This window comes from Buceros rhinoceros, unplaced genomic scaffold (assembly GCF_000710305.1).
Source record: "Buceros rhinoceros silvestris isolate BGI_N320 unplaced genomic scaffold, ASM71030v1 scaffold7807, whole genome shotgun sequence".
Taxonomy (NCBI): domain Eukaryota; kingdom Metazoa; phylum Chordata; class Aves; order Bucerotiformes; family Bucerotidae; genus Buceros; species Buceros rhinoceros.
In genome coordinates, this window is record NW_010420363.1 from 1443 (window position 1) to 18011 (window position 16569).

The following is a 16569-nucleotide window of genomic DNA, read 5'->3' on the forward strand; positions in this document are numbered from 1 at the left end:
CGTGGAAAATTTTTTTTCTTAGTTGCAGACAACTTCTTGACTATGTGAGAACTGAGTGGGGAGCAGAGAGATGGAGTCTGCCATGGAGGAGATCCCAGTTAAAGTTGCAGTTCGAATCAGACCTCTGCTTTCCAAAGAAGTACTTCACAACCACCAAGTGTGTGTGAGATTAGTCCCAAACACTCAACAGATTATCATCGGGCAAGACCGTGTCTTCACTTTTGATTTTGTATTTGGCAAAAACGCCACCCAAGAAGAAGTTTATACTGTTTGCATTAAGCCTCTTGTAGCGTCTTTGACCGAGGGATACAATGCGACCGTGTTTGCGTACGGACAGACAGGTTCTGGGAAGACTTACACCATGGGAGGTGGCCACATTGGTAGGTTGTAGAAAGTCGGGGGGGTTTATACAATTTATGAAGTGCTCTTTCTCATTCCCCATTTTAACAGGCAACTTAAACAAGAATTCCTTCCTGAAATGCAGTATTTGGGAGATTCTTGCTACATTTATCTTACCTTGAAAATGTCTGCGCTTGGCAATTAATTGCTTGCTCGCTCTTTTTTTCTTTTTTTGAGACATTTCTGTGACATCTTAGAAATTTATTATTTAAGGCTTCCCAGTGGATACACGGAGCTTATTCTAAATCTCTTGCTAGGTATTAAAATCTTCTGTTTGTTTAGAATCATAGAGTCACAAAATCATTTTTCAGTTGGAAAAGACCCTTAAGATCATTGAGTCCAACCATTCATCCTGCACCGTCAGGTCACTTCTAAACCATGTCCCTCAGCACCAAATCCACACGGCTGTTAAACACCTCCAGGGATGGGGACTCCATCACCTCCCTGGGCAGCCTATTCCAATGCTTCACAACCCTCTCGGTAAATAAATTTTTCCTAGTATCCAGCCTTATCCTTCCCTGGCATCACATGAGGCTGTTTCCTCTTGTCCTTGTTGCTTGGGAGAAGAAACTAACTCCCCATACTCCTTTTAGGTAGGTGTAGAGAGCAGTAAGGTCTCCCCTCAGCCTCCTTTTCTCCAGATAAAACAACCCCAGTTGCAGATGAGACTAAAAGATCCACAGCCTAGCAAACCACTGAATGGGTTTTAAGAAGTTACAACAGAGAACTGACAGGAAAACTTGTTTTGCATGTACAAAATCTCATCATCGGATTAAGGTGATCTCTAGTAATTGTACCCAAACCTAAGTATACGCACACTGAATGTGACAAGAAGGACTGTTTCAGTTCACTCGTTCCCTGATGATCACTGTGCATAAAAATCAAGGGTAACTGCAGAGGCTGAAGAGACAGCCTACAGACACTGAGGAGTACAGATTTAAAGCAGACTACATGTTTTTCATAACTTTCATGACTTACGTAATTTAGAACTTAAATCTGAATCCTGTTAATGGATGCAAACAAATATTCTTAATCACAGAGGAACAAGTATTTATGAAAATCCCTGGGAACACTGAGCTCTTCAGATTCCTTAGTATATTGGGTAGCAAATCTCACAGCCTTCTCTCAATCTTCAGTCTTTGTAACTTAGACAGTGGAATGACTTCCAGCTTCTGTGACACCTTCACTTATATTTTAGCATCAGTTGCCGAGGATGAAAAGGGCATAATCCCACGGGCTATTCAGGAATTATTTCAGCGTATTTCTGAAAACCGTAACATTGACTTCCACGTGAAAGTATCTTATATAGAGGTGTACAAGGAAGACCTTCGAGATTTATTGGATTTGGAAACCTCTGGGAAGGAATTACATATCCGAGAAGATGAAAAGGGAAACACAGGTAGGATTTCAGCTCAAAATTTTGGTGTGTTTTGTTTCTGTTGTGTGCCCAAGTTATTCTTGCCTTCTTTTGAAAGAGCTTGTACATTAGTGACACAAGAAAAAAGTTAAATTCAGAATACAAACTCAGTTTAGCTGATTTAAAGCAGTTTTGGGTTTAGATGCCTGTGAACAATACAGATGTTCCATCAGAATCAGCAACAAATTATAAAGTAGAAATAGTTATTACTTCAGCACGTTCTGTCTAGAAACACAATAGTCTGTGATTATTCACTTAAATATTTTAAGGTTAAACCTTTGCTTCTGTCTTAAATTATAATTTTTAAGCTACTTACACTGTAAATGTCTGCCCCCCCCTTTCACTGTGAAATGAAGAGAACGTTTCCTTAAGAGGAGCATCTGATATTGTTGGAGGCTTTGAAAGTAACCCTTATTCTATGTTCTCCTGTCCAGTACATGCAAATGCTAGAAGAATCCACAGCAGAGTTATTTTATTCTGAAATGGTATAATCTGTTTTGAATTTGGTTTTTTGTTTGGGGTTTTTTTATTCTTTATATTCTAATTGTTCTGTTTTCTCTATATTCATATAGCGCAAATCTTGTGGACAGTATCATTGCTTCATAAGAATCCCACAGTATATTGAAAACTATTTCTCTTAGTTCTCGAGTTCTTTGAGTCAGCTTCAGTAGATTATTCTAGGACACTCTCTGTCCTTCAGTAAAGCAAAGGACAAAAAACAGGCTTGGTAGGAGTACTTGGTAGAATTACCTTTCTAATTTATTAGTTTACTAATAGATACCTGTCCAAGAGGCCCGACTACCTGAGCTGTATAGAACAGACACTCTGTACTTACTCCATAGGCTAGGAATCATCTTGACTACAGACTTTTTTATTTTTAGTCTTTTTTTTTTTTCTGACAAAATGTCCTTTAAGCTGACTTTGCTCATGCTTTTTCTATATTGTTCTAAATTGCTAATTGCATATGGCAGTGTGTAAATGAGTAAAGTTTTGTATTGTTATTGTGATGTTTCAAACGCTGTGACACAATGCCTCCCATAAATTAAATATCTGCAGGTTTCAGATGTGTTGTACCTCGTGCTTTTCACACAGAGATGTCTTCTTTTTCTATAGCCACATGCTATGACCTCCTAATAATGCAGGCTTGTATGTTTCTCTAATACGTGTTTATAGTCTGACTATTCCTAATTGCTGTAAACTTTTGCTGAAGAGTTTAGCATTGATTGAATTTTTCTTACTTTCTTTCCTTCGATGTTTGAAGTGATTGTTGGTGCTAAGGAATTCCCAGTAGAATGTGCAGATGAAGTGATAAGCCTGTTGGAAAGTGGCAATGCAGCTCGTCACACAGGCACAACACAAATGAATGAGCACTCTAGTCGATCTCACGCCATTTTTACCATCAGTGTCTGTCAGAAACAGTCTGTGGAGTCTCAAAAAAATGCTGACGCTGTGCAGGATTCATCTTGGAAATCAGTCCAGATAATTGCTTCGAAATTTCATTTTGTGGATTTGGCAGGATCAGAGAGGGTGACAAAAACTGGAAATACCGGTGAACGCTTCAAAGAATCAATTCAGATCAATAGTGTTCTGTTAGCCTTGGGAAATGTTATCAGTGCCCTTGGAGACCCAAAAAGGAAAAGTGTGCATATTCCATACAGGGATGCGAAAATCACTCGTATTCTGAAAGACTCGCTTGGAGGAAATGCCAAGACTGTCATGATAACATGTATAAGTCCATCCTCATCAGACTTCGATGAATCTTTAAATTCCCTCAAATATGCCAACAGAGCCAAAAACATTAGAAATAAACCAGTTGTAAATTACAACCCCGAGCAAGACCGGTTTGATGAAATGGAACTTGAAATCAGATTGCTTCGAGAAGCTTTGCAGAACCAGCAAGTCAGTAACCAGTGTTCACAGGACTTAAATCATGAAAGAACTCGTATCAGTTCACTTGAGGGGCAGCTCAATCGGCTTCAGGTTCTGTGTTTCAGTTACAGACACTGTGTAGATGAAGCCTTCCCATTTCTGGTTGATTTGAATAGTGATGTTAGCTTAAGGAGGAGTCAGCGGGACAGGTTGCAGAGCTGGATCACTATGGTACAGGAAGTAAGGAAGGAAGCTCTCACCATGCCCGAAACTGACATAGGGATGGGGACCAGCCAAGAGCCACATCACATCACAGTTCTTCAACTAAAGAAGGAACTAAAGAAATGCCAGGTATTTAATTTTTAATTGATTATTTAAATAACTACGTGAAGGAGCACTCTGCCAAAACCTGAATTCAGTTTTGTAAGTTGTAAAACTGTTACCTGTTCTTAGTTTGACAATTTAAATTTAATTCACAATCTTGTGTAATTTTGCTTGTTTAATTCCTGGGGCGCAGCTTTATTTTAATGGATTGTTGAATAGATGATAATCACGATAGTCAGTTTCAAGACAATTCTATGAGGCTGAGCTGATTTAATCTGTTAGATTTTTGGTTTTAGCTATGCTAGTGTGCCAGGTCGGACTGGAATGGAGTAAATGCTCTCCATAGCAGCTCGTAGGGTGCTCTGTTTTAGATTTGTGACCAATACACTGCTGATAACACGCTAACATTTTGGGTGTTGCCAGATAGTGTTTGCACAGCATCAGGTCTTCTCTGTTTCTGCCTCTGCACCCCACTGAACAGATTGGGGATTGCAAAAATGGTTGGACTCACACACACACACAACCAAGCAGATGACCTGAACTAGCAACAGACATACTTCATGCCATGTAACATCGTGCTCAGCAATCAAGAGGGAGAGGAGGGGATTTAGGGAGGTTAGCTATAGTTTGCCTGGGAACGGGCTGGGTATGAGCCAGCCTTGGAAGGCGGTTTGTGATTACCTTTGCATCATTTGCTTTAATTTCACTTTCACTCACTGAACTACTTCTGTCTTGACTCACGAGTTTTCTTGCTTTTACTCTTCTGTTGCTCCAACTCCATCCTGCTGGGTTTGTGAGGAGGAGTGAACAAGTGGCTGTGTGCTAGAATATTCCGGTGCTTGATTCCTTTCTAGCTGTGCAAGAGACTCCAAGAACCATTAATGGCTGTTTTCAGATTTTGCTGTTTAGTGTGTTGTTTATCACTTTGTTTTCCTTTGCTTTGAAGAGCTATAATAAAACCACCGACCTTCAGCCAAATCTGGTATTCAGGTTTTAAACTGGTCATGCCCCACTACTCCAAGAACCATCTCATGGACAAAATCAGTAACTACACCTTTCTCCCTTTCTCTGAGAGTCTTTTTTTCTTTTGGAGAGAGGAAGGAATGGCACCTATCCCTTCCCCTCCCACAGGACTAGTTTTTATAGCCTTGATGTGGTTCAATATCTTCATGTAATCAGACTGTTCATACTGGTGTATGTTGTGATTCTGAAAACGCCGATTCTTTTGAAAGAGGTCAAACGACCTTCATGACCTTTACAAATTCCTTTACAAGAAATCTAGTTTTGGAGAGTGAAATGGCAAGATAGGCATCATCACATCCTAGCAGATGTGATCAATAAGATAATAGCCACATTCCCATTAGTTAACAAAAAGCAAACCCAGGCATTCCTAGGCATTGTGGGATTCTGGAGGATGCATATGGCAGGTTATAGACAACTTGTAAGTCCTCTCTATCAAGGATGGATGGCTCCTGTTGTATTGTGGGAATCCACTGAAGATGAAGAGCTCTTGTGTGGAGTCCCATGTGACAAATTGCAGAAACTGCTGAAGGGGAAGTTTAATCACGTCAGTGTGCACAAGTGAAAGCCATCCAGCTGTCCCTGGATATTGCAAACATGAGAAGTGGACAGTATGGTACCCATACCATCACTCTGAACACAGTACAGTACCCGTAATGGTAACAGCAACAGTGGGGGACAGGGTACCAATGTCAGCTACGTTTAGCAGAAACATTTGCATTGGTGCATAGGCTTAGAAAAAGTTATATTCTAATAATCTAATTAACTATTGTATTACGGGTACATTGTTCCCTTTGGAAGAAGGAAACTTGTCAGAAGAAAATCAATAGATGAAGCAGAAGTAAAGAAATTACTGGTAGAAACCACAGATAATTACTTAGACAATTTGCCACGTATACCTTAAAACTTTGCAGTGCTGATCACATCTTTTAACAACAAATAAGGTTTGGGGGTTTTACTTGTTTAGTTTTCTTTTTTTTTTCATTTTCCAACTGTAAGAATAATAATGTCCCCTTTTCCCCAGCTGAACTTCTTTTTTATTATCTAGCAGGCTCTAGTTACAGATGAAGAAGTATTTAGCCAGAAGGATCACGAACTTCAGATGCTGCAGAATCAGATAAAGACATTACTACAGGAAAATGAAAAACAACTGGAAACTTTAAAGGAGGCTCAAGAAACACATAGATTACAGGTACATTTCCTCTGGTACACGTTACATATATTTGTGTGGAACCATCCTTCCACTGTATGAATGCATTTACTATTTCAAGACAGGTCCCTCAGGATTTTTTTGGACATAACTACCTGTCATTCTTATGGGCATTTTGTCTGAATCAGAGCTGAACCTCACAATGAGTTGAGTTAATCTTGTGGATGAAGGTTGTATTTCTGAAGTTTGTATATCACCGTAGCTGTGCCACAGCCTTCCTGTGTGACATGAACTGAACCATTCACCCTCTCCATGCTTCCCAAAGCATAACACAGACCAGATGGGTATTATAGCTAAGTAGTTTCAGGACATTAATGAATTAGGATTTGAAACGCCTTTAAAGATTATTCAGAATCTATAAAAGATTCTACAGAGATCCCATAGAATGCTTTAATTGCAAGATTCTATAGAAACATATTTTGTTACAGCTTTACTAAGAATTAGACTATTATTTCCTTTTGACTTGATAAGACAGAATTTTCATCCTAATTTTCTGAGCATTTAGAGAAAACTGCCTGCCTCCTTCCTTCTCTAGATTTTGTGCTTGCTAATGAAGTTATGATGGGTCGTAATTGTATAACATTTCAAGATCCAGGAGACCATAAATAAAATAGATAATATTCTCCCAGTGTTGCCTGTCACAGGGATGATGCATAAATTATTATCTGACTTTTTAAAAGAGAAAAGCATAAGCATGGCTAGCTAGTACTCTTCTCCTTATTATTCTGCTTTTTCTCCTTTTTCCTCTTCTTTGCTGATGACTTGGGGAGAGTCCATGAATGAAAGGTAAGTATACTTCATCACCTTTTTTCCCCTCTGTCACTTTCTTTTCTGTCATCTGTGGCTAGATGCATTTTTTTTTCTTTTTAACCTGTACAGCATAATGTCAACTTATTACACTGAGGTAGTAAATCTGGAGGCTACACACCAGAGGTACTGAACAGAAGCACTCACAGTATGGATAAAAGGTCATGAATGTTTTGGTGTCAGAGGCAGGAGAGAAGCTTGAGAGCTCTCAGGCACCATTTTGGTCCTTAATCCACTAAACTGCCACTTTCATTTGAAAACTATAAAATAGGTAGAATGATGAAAAACAAACACTGCTGTCAAATATTTTAAGCTGTATTCACAGGAATATGGAATTTAGTGATATGTGATACAATAAGAACTTTCAAAGAAAAGCAAGATACAAAGAATGAATGAAAGTACATGATTCAAAGTAGCAGAACGCAAAACACCTTTCATTGACTACTTTTGGTTGACTATCACTAGCTGTTCTTCAAATTTCCTGCTATTAGGCCAGATTTTAAAGACACTTTGAAAAGAATTGAAAGGAATAGAGGGAGATGAAAATGGATATAATCTTGGCCTTATGGATGAATTAGTTTAGGTAAGGTACGTACTTTTGAATGATGTACAGAGACTGCTGTAGGAGAAGCAGATAGGCAAGTTCTCCAAGCTAGCATTACCAGCAAAGTTGAGGCTGGATAGAGGAAAAAGAAGTAACCCATAAAAGGGATCCTGGGATCATGTATATGTTTGTTAATACAAATAATCTTTAAAGTTGAACTGCTCAGAGGAAGAGGAAGCCTGTGTCTAATTAATTAGTCTCAGCCCATGTGTTTCATTTGAACATTTTTGTTGAATTCCCATTTTATTTCATCATAAGCACACATCTAAACAAGCACAAGACTGATAAGTATGTCATCTACATCTCACTAGATGCCTAGATAAACTAACATAACTTAGCTGGGACAGGTCTTCCTGGAGAAAATGTGTCACACGTTTGTTGGAGTTCTTGTGTGTGTTAGATTGATGATATGACATAGAATTTTCAGTTTGTTGCAGAATTTGCCTGTGCACTGCAGAATAATTTAGGCTCAGTGAGTGACTGACAAGATCATGGCCTTTGTAAGGAATTTAGAAATGGTGAATATGACACAGAACTCATAATCAACAACAGTTTTCTCCTTTATTTTTTTTTGCCCCCATGAGAATGAGAAAATGGTGGAACAGCAAATGCTTATTAACCAGCTAAGAGAAAAACTAGAGAAGTTAACAGATCTGAAAACTTGGGACTTCTCATGTGGTCCCATGGGTAGACCAGCTGCACCTGTAAGGAGGCCATATAGTGTCCCACTCACAATGAGTCTGCTACATTTCCTTCACTCACCTTCAGCGGCAGAGACCCGAAAGGTAAGGTCTACCCAAATGTTACTTTTTTTTTCTTTACTTCATAATGGTTATAGTTCAGTAACTAGACTTGACATGACAAATTGTGATGGCTTTCTCAGATGCTGTTTAGCTTCCCACTGAAGACTTCAAAAAATTACTTTTTAATGTCTTGCAACATATGCTATGCCACAATTGTCCAAGATGTTCAGGCTTAAAATTATTACAAATGCTAAAGCTGTAGTCTTTTCTGGTGTTTTTCTGGAGTTTTTAAGGTTTTAAATATGAAGCATTATCAAGAGTGAGTGATTATTGCTGAGGGAACTGGGTCTGCTTAGTCTGGAGAAAAGGAGGCTGAGGGGAGACATTATCACTCTCTACAACCACCTGAAAGAAGGTTATAGCAAAGTGGGGGTCGGTCACTTTTCCCATGTAGCAAGTGATAGAACGAGAGAAAATTACCTCAAGTTGCGCCAGAGGAGGTTTAGGCTGGATATTTGGAAAAAATTTCTTCACAGAGAGGGTTGTGAAGCATTGGAACAGGCTGCCCAGGGAGGTGGTGGTGTCTCCATCACGGGAAGTGTTTGAAGAACACGTAGATGTGGTGCTGAGGGACGTGGCAGTGCAGGGATAATGGCGATCCTAAAGTCTCTTCCAACCAAAACAGTTCTGTGGTTCTGTGATTATTCTTCTCAATATATCGAATACGTTGGGTAATGAGTTGCTAACAGTGCCGCCTTTCTCATTCGGAACAGGAGCTCTAAGCTATTGCAAAACCTTTTGTTACAAAGGTATTCAGAGTTATTATAGAAAACCTCTGTAATTTTGCTTACAAGCTCAGGTGATGAGAGATTTTTAAATCAAAATATTTTTAAAATATCAGTAAATAATTGCTAATTTATTGCAGGTGTTTTTACCCTTCACTTTTTTGTGTGCTTTTTGGCAGGTGTATACCAGCCCCCCTGCTTTCTCCCTGGCGCGGGTGATGGCAGAATTCCGTGTTCGCAGCCAGATAATACTGAGCAACATAGAAGACCAGGACAAAGTCCTTCACTGCCACCTCTCTGATCAGAGCGATGAGGAGGAAGAAAATACAGGCAGCAAGAAGAAAACCTCATTTAGGTAAATTTTTTTAATTATTCTTTAAATTTTTTTTTGTTGTTATGCTTTAATTTTTGTATGGACAAATGTATAGCAAAGGTAGTATTACTGCTTAATCCTGTTATAATAAGAGACCATTTGTGACATTGCATATAATAAACTTAAGGGACTAACTGGGCATATTACAAAATAAGTTTAATAAACATGGGGTTTTGATTTAATAAAGACTGCATAATCCTTGTTTTGGAGTCAGTATCTGTCTAGCATGAAGATCAGGATGGGTGGGCAGTAGACGGTAGATGGGAAAGTAGGTACAAATGCTTATGTGAGTTTGGGATTCTTCTCTGTAAAGATCATGTACCTTGCATGAAGCTGAAATAAAAAATATCCCTGTGTGTTTGGAATGTAGCATGTTTTTCATTCTTCCTTAGGCATTCCTTAAACCGAACATGGACACAAAAACAGGCCTCTCTCTGCTTTCTTCCTGATCTAAGTGACATGAAGTGTCAAGCAGGCAAGTCTAGTTTATCCAGCAAATCTGTGCTACAGACTGACACAACCACAGGTAATATGGAAGCCATAAGAGCAAATCTTATCACAGTATCAGAATACGAAAGAATGTCTTAAGCACAGGTAGTTAGTTCTCCCAGCAAAATGCGTGTATTTTATACAATGGTTTTTGGTTATAGTTCAACACTGGCTTTTGAGATTCTCTTCTTCCCATTTCTGAAGCTGATATCAGTGACCTTAATGTCTAAGTAATACTCGCTAGCCAGCAAGCACTTCACACATCAAAAAGCTGTTCAGATCTAAATCTTTAGTGCTGCTTCAGTGACAGAAAATAGGTGCTATTATCAGAGATGCACTGAAATGGTTTCAGGAATATTTCTCCTCCCAGGTAGAGGGTCTTGAAATGCTCATGCATACCATCCTTTCTTTTCCTGTTTAGACACGTGGCAGGGCTATTCTCTCCTTTTGATTCTTTTGCTTCGTATGGAAGAACTCTACATGCACCATGTTCCAGAGCACTATATTTCAGATACAGAGTGTATTCCAGATTTTCAGTCTCTGTATTGCTTTGTTTTCTTTCCAGGTGAAGAGATTGACAGCCTTCAGAAAAGTCATGGTTTTAACATGCAAAAATTAAAGAATTCGGAGTTGAGACTCACTGATGCCAAGCAAAAAATGAGAGAACTTGCACTTAATATCAAAATGAAAGAGGAACTTATTAAGGAATTAGTAAGAACAGGTAACTGGCTACTGCAGGGAATAATTAGAATACAGAAACAGAAGAAAAGGCATAACACTTCTGAAGTCCCACATGTCTTATGTTTTTATGTTATGCAAGAATGCTTTTAATAACTTAAAGATTCATGACTTTCGATAATGACTTGCTATGATTGCACTGAAGGCTGTAAATTTACAGCCTGCTCTGCTCTGATACACAGATGTATTTGTTAAATGTTTTGTGCTTTACTGATTATTGCTTTTATCCACCAATAGTGTAATTTTTCATGTATGCTCAGTGCTACTGTCTCATGGTATCTGGGATAGGAGAGAAGATAGGAGAGAAGTGCTGAGAAAGTGTGTTCCCAGCACTGCAGTAGAGAAGCAGGAGTTAGAAAGTGGATGAGGGAAAAGGTCAGTATCCCTGTTAGCCTACACCCCTTCGGCATCCATCCTGGTATATGTATATATACCTGCCAGAAATTAGCCTTATGGTAACAGTAAGGACCTCTTTGCTCAGCCCCTTCAGTCACACTCCTGTGCACACCTTCTCTTGAGGTTGTCTTCTGGCACTGAGAACAATTCTGCGCCCCTCTGTCACAAACGGCTGGGACAGACAACGCGACAAACTGCTTGTGTGCACACAAAGCCTTTATTGAAAAGAAAGTGCTAAAGAAAGTGCTAAAAGAAAGTGCGTAGTTTCTCTCTTATCACATTGCTTTACACTTTCCTAGTACAGTGTTTATTCTACGTGCTCTGCTTGGATTGGTTTCAAGGGCTCTCTAATCCCCACTGACCCAGCATCTCTGTCTCCTCCCAAGTGACACACCTCCCGCTGCTGACTGACACCTCTCTACTTAGGCTAATTAATTAGGCTTCTTCCTGGGCCTGCCGGGGTCCACCCACACCCCTCAAAAATAGTACTTTGGGAAAGATTGTCCGAGCAGGGCAAGTCGGAGGGTAGAAACACAATCCAAAGTTAAGCTGAAAGTTGAGGAATAAATGAACAATATATTCTTCTGGAAAAAGCAAAATTTGTGACATACAGGAAAGCCATTTTGGCAAACACTACAGTGGGCAGAAAAATTTCACTTTATTTGGCACTCAGATGGCACTTTATGTGGTGACATCAGGTGACTCATGAAGAATTCAGATTTAAGACTCCTTTTCTTATCTCTACCTCAGAGGCAGAAAGGAACTGTATATTCCTTCAAGGTCGGTAAATGTCTCAGAAATTACTGGTTTAGCCAGAATGAAGTAAGTAATGATTCAACCGCACAATTAAGTATTACATTTCCACTGATGATCCTGCTGGTTTTAAACTATTTGGATATGGTTTCTAATTTAAGGTAAGGATGCTCAGTCTGTAAGCCGGCAATATGCTTTGAAGTTAACTAAACTGGAGCAAGAATTCAAGCAGGCCAAAGTGGAACTGGCTGAAACACAAAAGCGGCTTCAGGAGCTGGAGAGTAAGGACCTGAGAGACATTCCTGAGAAAGCCAAGTTACAAAAAGAGTTCCAAAAGAAAATGGATGCAGCTAAACGGAAAGTGCAGGTATTTCGGATCTGACCATTAAGATTTGCAAACCTCTGTCTCACTGTTACCTTTGAACCTTAACACTCTCTGTGAAACTGTCACCAGTTTTGCACTTTGGAAGCTGGCTGGATTGAAGTAGCTCATGACACACTTAATACTATTATACTCAGAATGCTGCTTAACATACATGTGGTTAGATACACACAGTAATTTCTTGGGAGATAAGAAATCAAGACTGTGGGTGATACGAGAGTTCATACACTGCTGTGTGTAGTGCCATAAAAGAACCAGCACAAGGAGACTATTACATAGTCTACCTATACCTGCCATAAATAAAATCAACCTTTTATGAAAATAAAAATGCCACCTCTAAGTAAATCACTGTGATGGTTTGCAAGACCAGGCCCAATACAATCATATTTGTTTGGCACTGAACTTCTACTTTTAAGTTCCGGAATACCTAAATTTAAACTATCTGTAGGACCAGCTTAGGTGCTCTGTGCCTCTTGTTCCTAGAATGATGGGCTGGACAAGCACCATACAGGAAGAGGTAGCTGGCTAATTTGCTTTAGCTCAGGACCAACATTCTACAACCATTATTTCTCTGCACATTTTACAGAGCTGTGATTTCTGTTAGATTTTACTACTTTCATTGTATTGCCAGGCATGAATTACATCTTCACCTTTTCATGTTGCTTGAGATCAGTTTTGCCTGGGCCAACTTTACCAGATAGCTCAGAAACCACAGAAATGTGTGATTTTTGTGGCAGAAGTTAGCAACTCTCGTAGATTCTAAGAATTCAGTGAAATAAAGAGTGAATTTGAGTCATATTTCCTGCTATTATGCTGAAATTTGCCATGAATGTTCAGGCCTTACAGAAGAAGAAGCAAGACACTAAGAATCTGGCTTCGTTATCTAACCAAAGTGAGAGACAGGCCACAGAACTTGAGCAGATCGTTGCTCAGATGAAGCATCAGCAGACCCAGCTACAGAAGAGACTGTGTGAGGAGAGTGAAAAAAAGAAACAACTAGAAGCAGAAATTCAGCGGGACCAGCAACAAATTAAAGTAGGATTTTTTCCTGTTTCTTTATGACAAAGAATGAGATGAGCCAATTTTGCCTCTGCTTCCCCAAAAACAACAAACTATACTGCCAGGCTTTCCATAGTTTTAAGTAACGACTATCTTGACAAACGCTCTGAAGAAATAAACCAACAAACTATACTGCCAGGCTTTCCACAGTTTTAAGTAATGACTATCTTGACAAACGCTCTGAAGAAATAAACATTCTATAAACATGTTGTCTATAAACATTCACAGAAATCTTCAATTTGCCGCCTTCTCAGCTTTTTTGAATGTATTTTATTACATGAAGACAAGCTGTGAATTGCAATTTTACGTGTAAATTTAGGCTCAGTATTTCAGTTTTATACTTGTGTGGACTCTGACATTAAATGCATTTTAAAAACTGACTGAGGCAGGTAGAATGGGGCTTTTTGTTTGTTTCTAGGAACTTCAACTAAAGATGGAGCAACAACAGAAGATTCTTAAACTTAAGGATAAAGAAATCGCTGCGTTTAAAAAGAAAAATACCTCCATGGGAACCTCACAGAAGCTACAGGTAGCTAATCTATCCCAAATATTTGTGGGCCCTGCAAAAATAATTAATTTCTTCATCCCTAGTCATCTTTGTGAAGTGTTTGGAAGAAAAGTATTCCATGTTAGTTTTGTCTTCTTTTTTGCTGTAGCAGCTCTTGTGCTCTTTTTCAGTGACAGAAGGGATAGTCTCTAAGTCTTTTCATTCTGTGATTTGTCAAAGATGCTGATTCAGAGAGCGAGAATTCAACAAGTTTGGTTGTCTGGTAACTTTGAGGGTGATCCTGATGAGCTCTGTTATAAGTGTTCCGTGGTTTTGTTTTTTTTGTTTTCTCCTCTGACATAAATGACAGAGGTCTGTGATTTTGGTGGTTCCTAACAAGGTTAGGACAGTAGGTGTCCAACACTGAAGTGACATTTACTATTTCAGATGCAGACATTGGAACATGAGAGTTCCTTGAATTACCCAAAGGCTTTAAAGGTGAAAAGTTAAATACAGGCAACTTTCTAGCTTTATCAGGAATATATCCATGATAAACTGTGGCTTCAGAATAAATTTATAATGGACTGTTATCAGGATCAGAGTTCTCATTTACTGTCTCTCTTTCAACGTCATGATTTCTCATCACTTAATATTTTTCCACGTTAAGGAATTGGGCAACTACAACGCAATGAGGACGAGCTAGCCGAATTCTTATGGTACTTTCCAAACTAATTGCTTGATTATATAGAAGACGTGCATTTATATAACTGTTCTTAGAAAAATAATACATTTCATTAAAGGCATCTGATAAAAATTTGATTACACAAGATGTGGCAATGTAACATTTCTGAGCCTCTTTTTAAGTCTGTCCAATTTCTGTATTATTTGAGTCAAGATTCTGTTGAAGAATTAATGTTAACATTTAAAATGTCCATTTCTTCTCGTAGAAGAAATTATTTGAAAAAAAGGAAAACAATAAGCATTAAATTCTGACCCAGAAAGTCCTGGTTAATGCTTTCTGGATCTCTGTTTAAACTCTAGAAATCAGAAGAGGAAAAGAAATGGCTGGATGAAGAAATGGAAAGAATTCTCCAGCAGTACCAACAGTTAGCAGGACTAGAAGAAGACTTAAAGAAAAGAGAAGCCATTGTAGCCAAAAAAGAAGCATTATTGCAAGAGAAAAGCCACCTGGAAATCAAGAAACTGAGATCTAGCCAGGTGATTTAAGAAAAAACCATGCAACTCACCACAGTTAAAGTGCTGACTGAAAGACTCAGGGCGGGGGAAGGCAGATAGACAGAAGAAGAGGCTTAACCCATGTGACCTCTGACCCCACCACTGCCATGAAATTATTGTGGGGCTTGAGCAAATCAACATCTAGGATGTGAATAGCACAGAATAGTAATTTTTATTCACTTTTTCTTCCCAAAATTCCAAGAACAAAACAATAAAAAAAAATCTGAACTGGTGAGTTCTGTTGTTGCAGAACATTAAATAATGTGATACCTAAAAATGACACCGTCAGTCTTTTTGCAAACTAGAGAACATGACAGGGAAACATTTTGCATTATTTATTTTTCAGTAGCAGAAGAGCACAGAAACTGAAGTATCCTTTATGTCATTTATAATAACTAGCCCCTTTAATTTTTGGTATGTAGAAAACTGCACGTGGACCTTTTTGGTTTTCTTTTACCTTTGAGTAAATAGTGAATTTTTTGGTAGTTGTCTAGCCAAAATAAATGGGGTCCCATTGCAAGAAGCAGGCAAGTTTTCCAGTGCAGAATGTGATGACCTCACCTACGTTTTTCGTACTGGAAATCTCAGTTCTGTATCTTTCTCTCTTTTTTTTTTTTTGTCTTTTTTTTTAGGCTTTAAACAAAGATAGTATGAAATTGTCTACTCAGTTAAGTATGCTCGATCAGGAACTGTGTGATAAAGGTATGCAGCTTCAGGGCAGCACCACTGAAGATAAGACAGACATTTTGGAAAAGATTCGTATTCTCCAGAGGGAAAGGGATCAGCTGCTCCGAAGAAGAAACAGCGTGGATAAGAAACTGAAAGATGGTAAAGTGTTGTCAACTGAAGTAAGTAAGCACCTCTGAGACAAATATAGCTGTAGGGAGTGTTGCATAATAAAGCATTCCATTCAGAACCTAAAATGTCTCCAAGTAGTAGATAAGCTAGAACCGAGGAACTGAGGTCAGGTACTTTTGTAAATAACAACGTTAAAATACTACTGTGGTAACACTACTTAGGTACCAGTGAATAAAAATGTTCAGAGGGACTTGATTCAGTTATTGCCTTGAGAGACTCCACTGGCTTAAGGATCATATAATCAGAAATAAGGGAACTGGAATTTCATCAGTTCATCACAGGCAGATATTTTAATGTCAGAACATAGAAGAAGGCAATGTACTCCCGTAGTGATGGGCCTCAATTTTTTTGCTAGGATTTTGTGGAAAAGCAAACTTCACCTGAAGGCCTCCATATTTTTACAGCAAAAATAAGTCATATTACCTGGATGGTCTGCACTTGAATTGATCATTATAATTAAGCTGAAAATATAATAAATTTATATAAAATGCATAGATTATTTTAGATCTTAAGAAGCAGTGTGGGCATATGGCTGAGGTGGTAACGGGCCAGGAAGAACCCTACTTGCCTCACTTGTAAAAGTCTTCAGGCCATGCCTTTCTGTCACTTCCCTCCACACG

General features: G+C 38.7%; 1 protein-coding gene across 1 annotated transcript in view; it reads left to right on the forward strand.

The window, feature by feature from the left end:
• Positions 1 to 70: 70 nt before the first annotated feature.
• Positions 71 to 16569, forward strand: part of KIF27 (kinesin family member 27) — a 20798-nt gene continuing 4299 nt past the window's right edge. The window contains exons 1-13 of the mRNA XM_010139282.1: positions 71 to 380; positions 1598 to 1798; positions 3078 to 4036; positions 6078 to 6221; positions 8235 to 8435; positions 9358 to 9533; positions 9944 to 10077; positions 10606 to 10761; positions 12089 to 12294; positions 13147 to 13344; positions 13787 to 13897; positions 14897 to 15073; positions 15724 to 15939. Of these exons, the coding sequence (XP_010137584.1) occupies positions 71 to 380; positions 1598 to 1798; positions 3078 to 4036; positions 6078 to 6221; positions 8235 to 8435; positions 9358 to 9533; positions 9944 to 10077; positions 10606 to 10761; positions 12089 to 12294; positions 13147 to 13344; positions 13787 to 13897; positions 14897 to 15073; positions 15724 to 15939 (3189 nt within the window). The remainder of the gene's footprint in view (positions 381 to 1597; positions 1799 to 3077; positions 4037 to 6077; positions 6222 to 8234; positions 8436 to 9357; positions 9534 to 9943; positions 10078 to 10605; positions 10762 to 12088; positions 12295 to 13146; positions 13345 to 13786; positions 13898 to 14896; positions 15074 to 15723; positions 15940 to 16569) is intronic.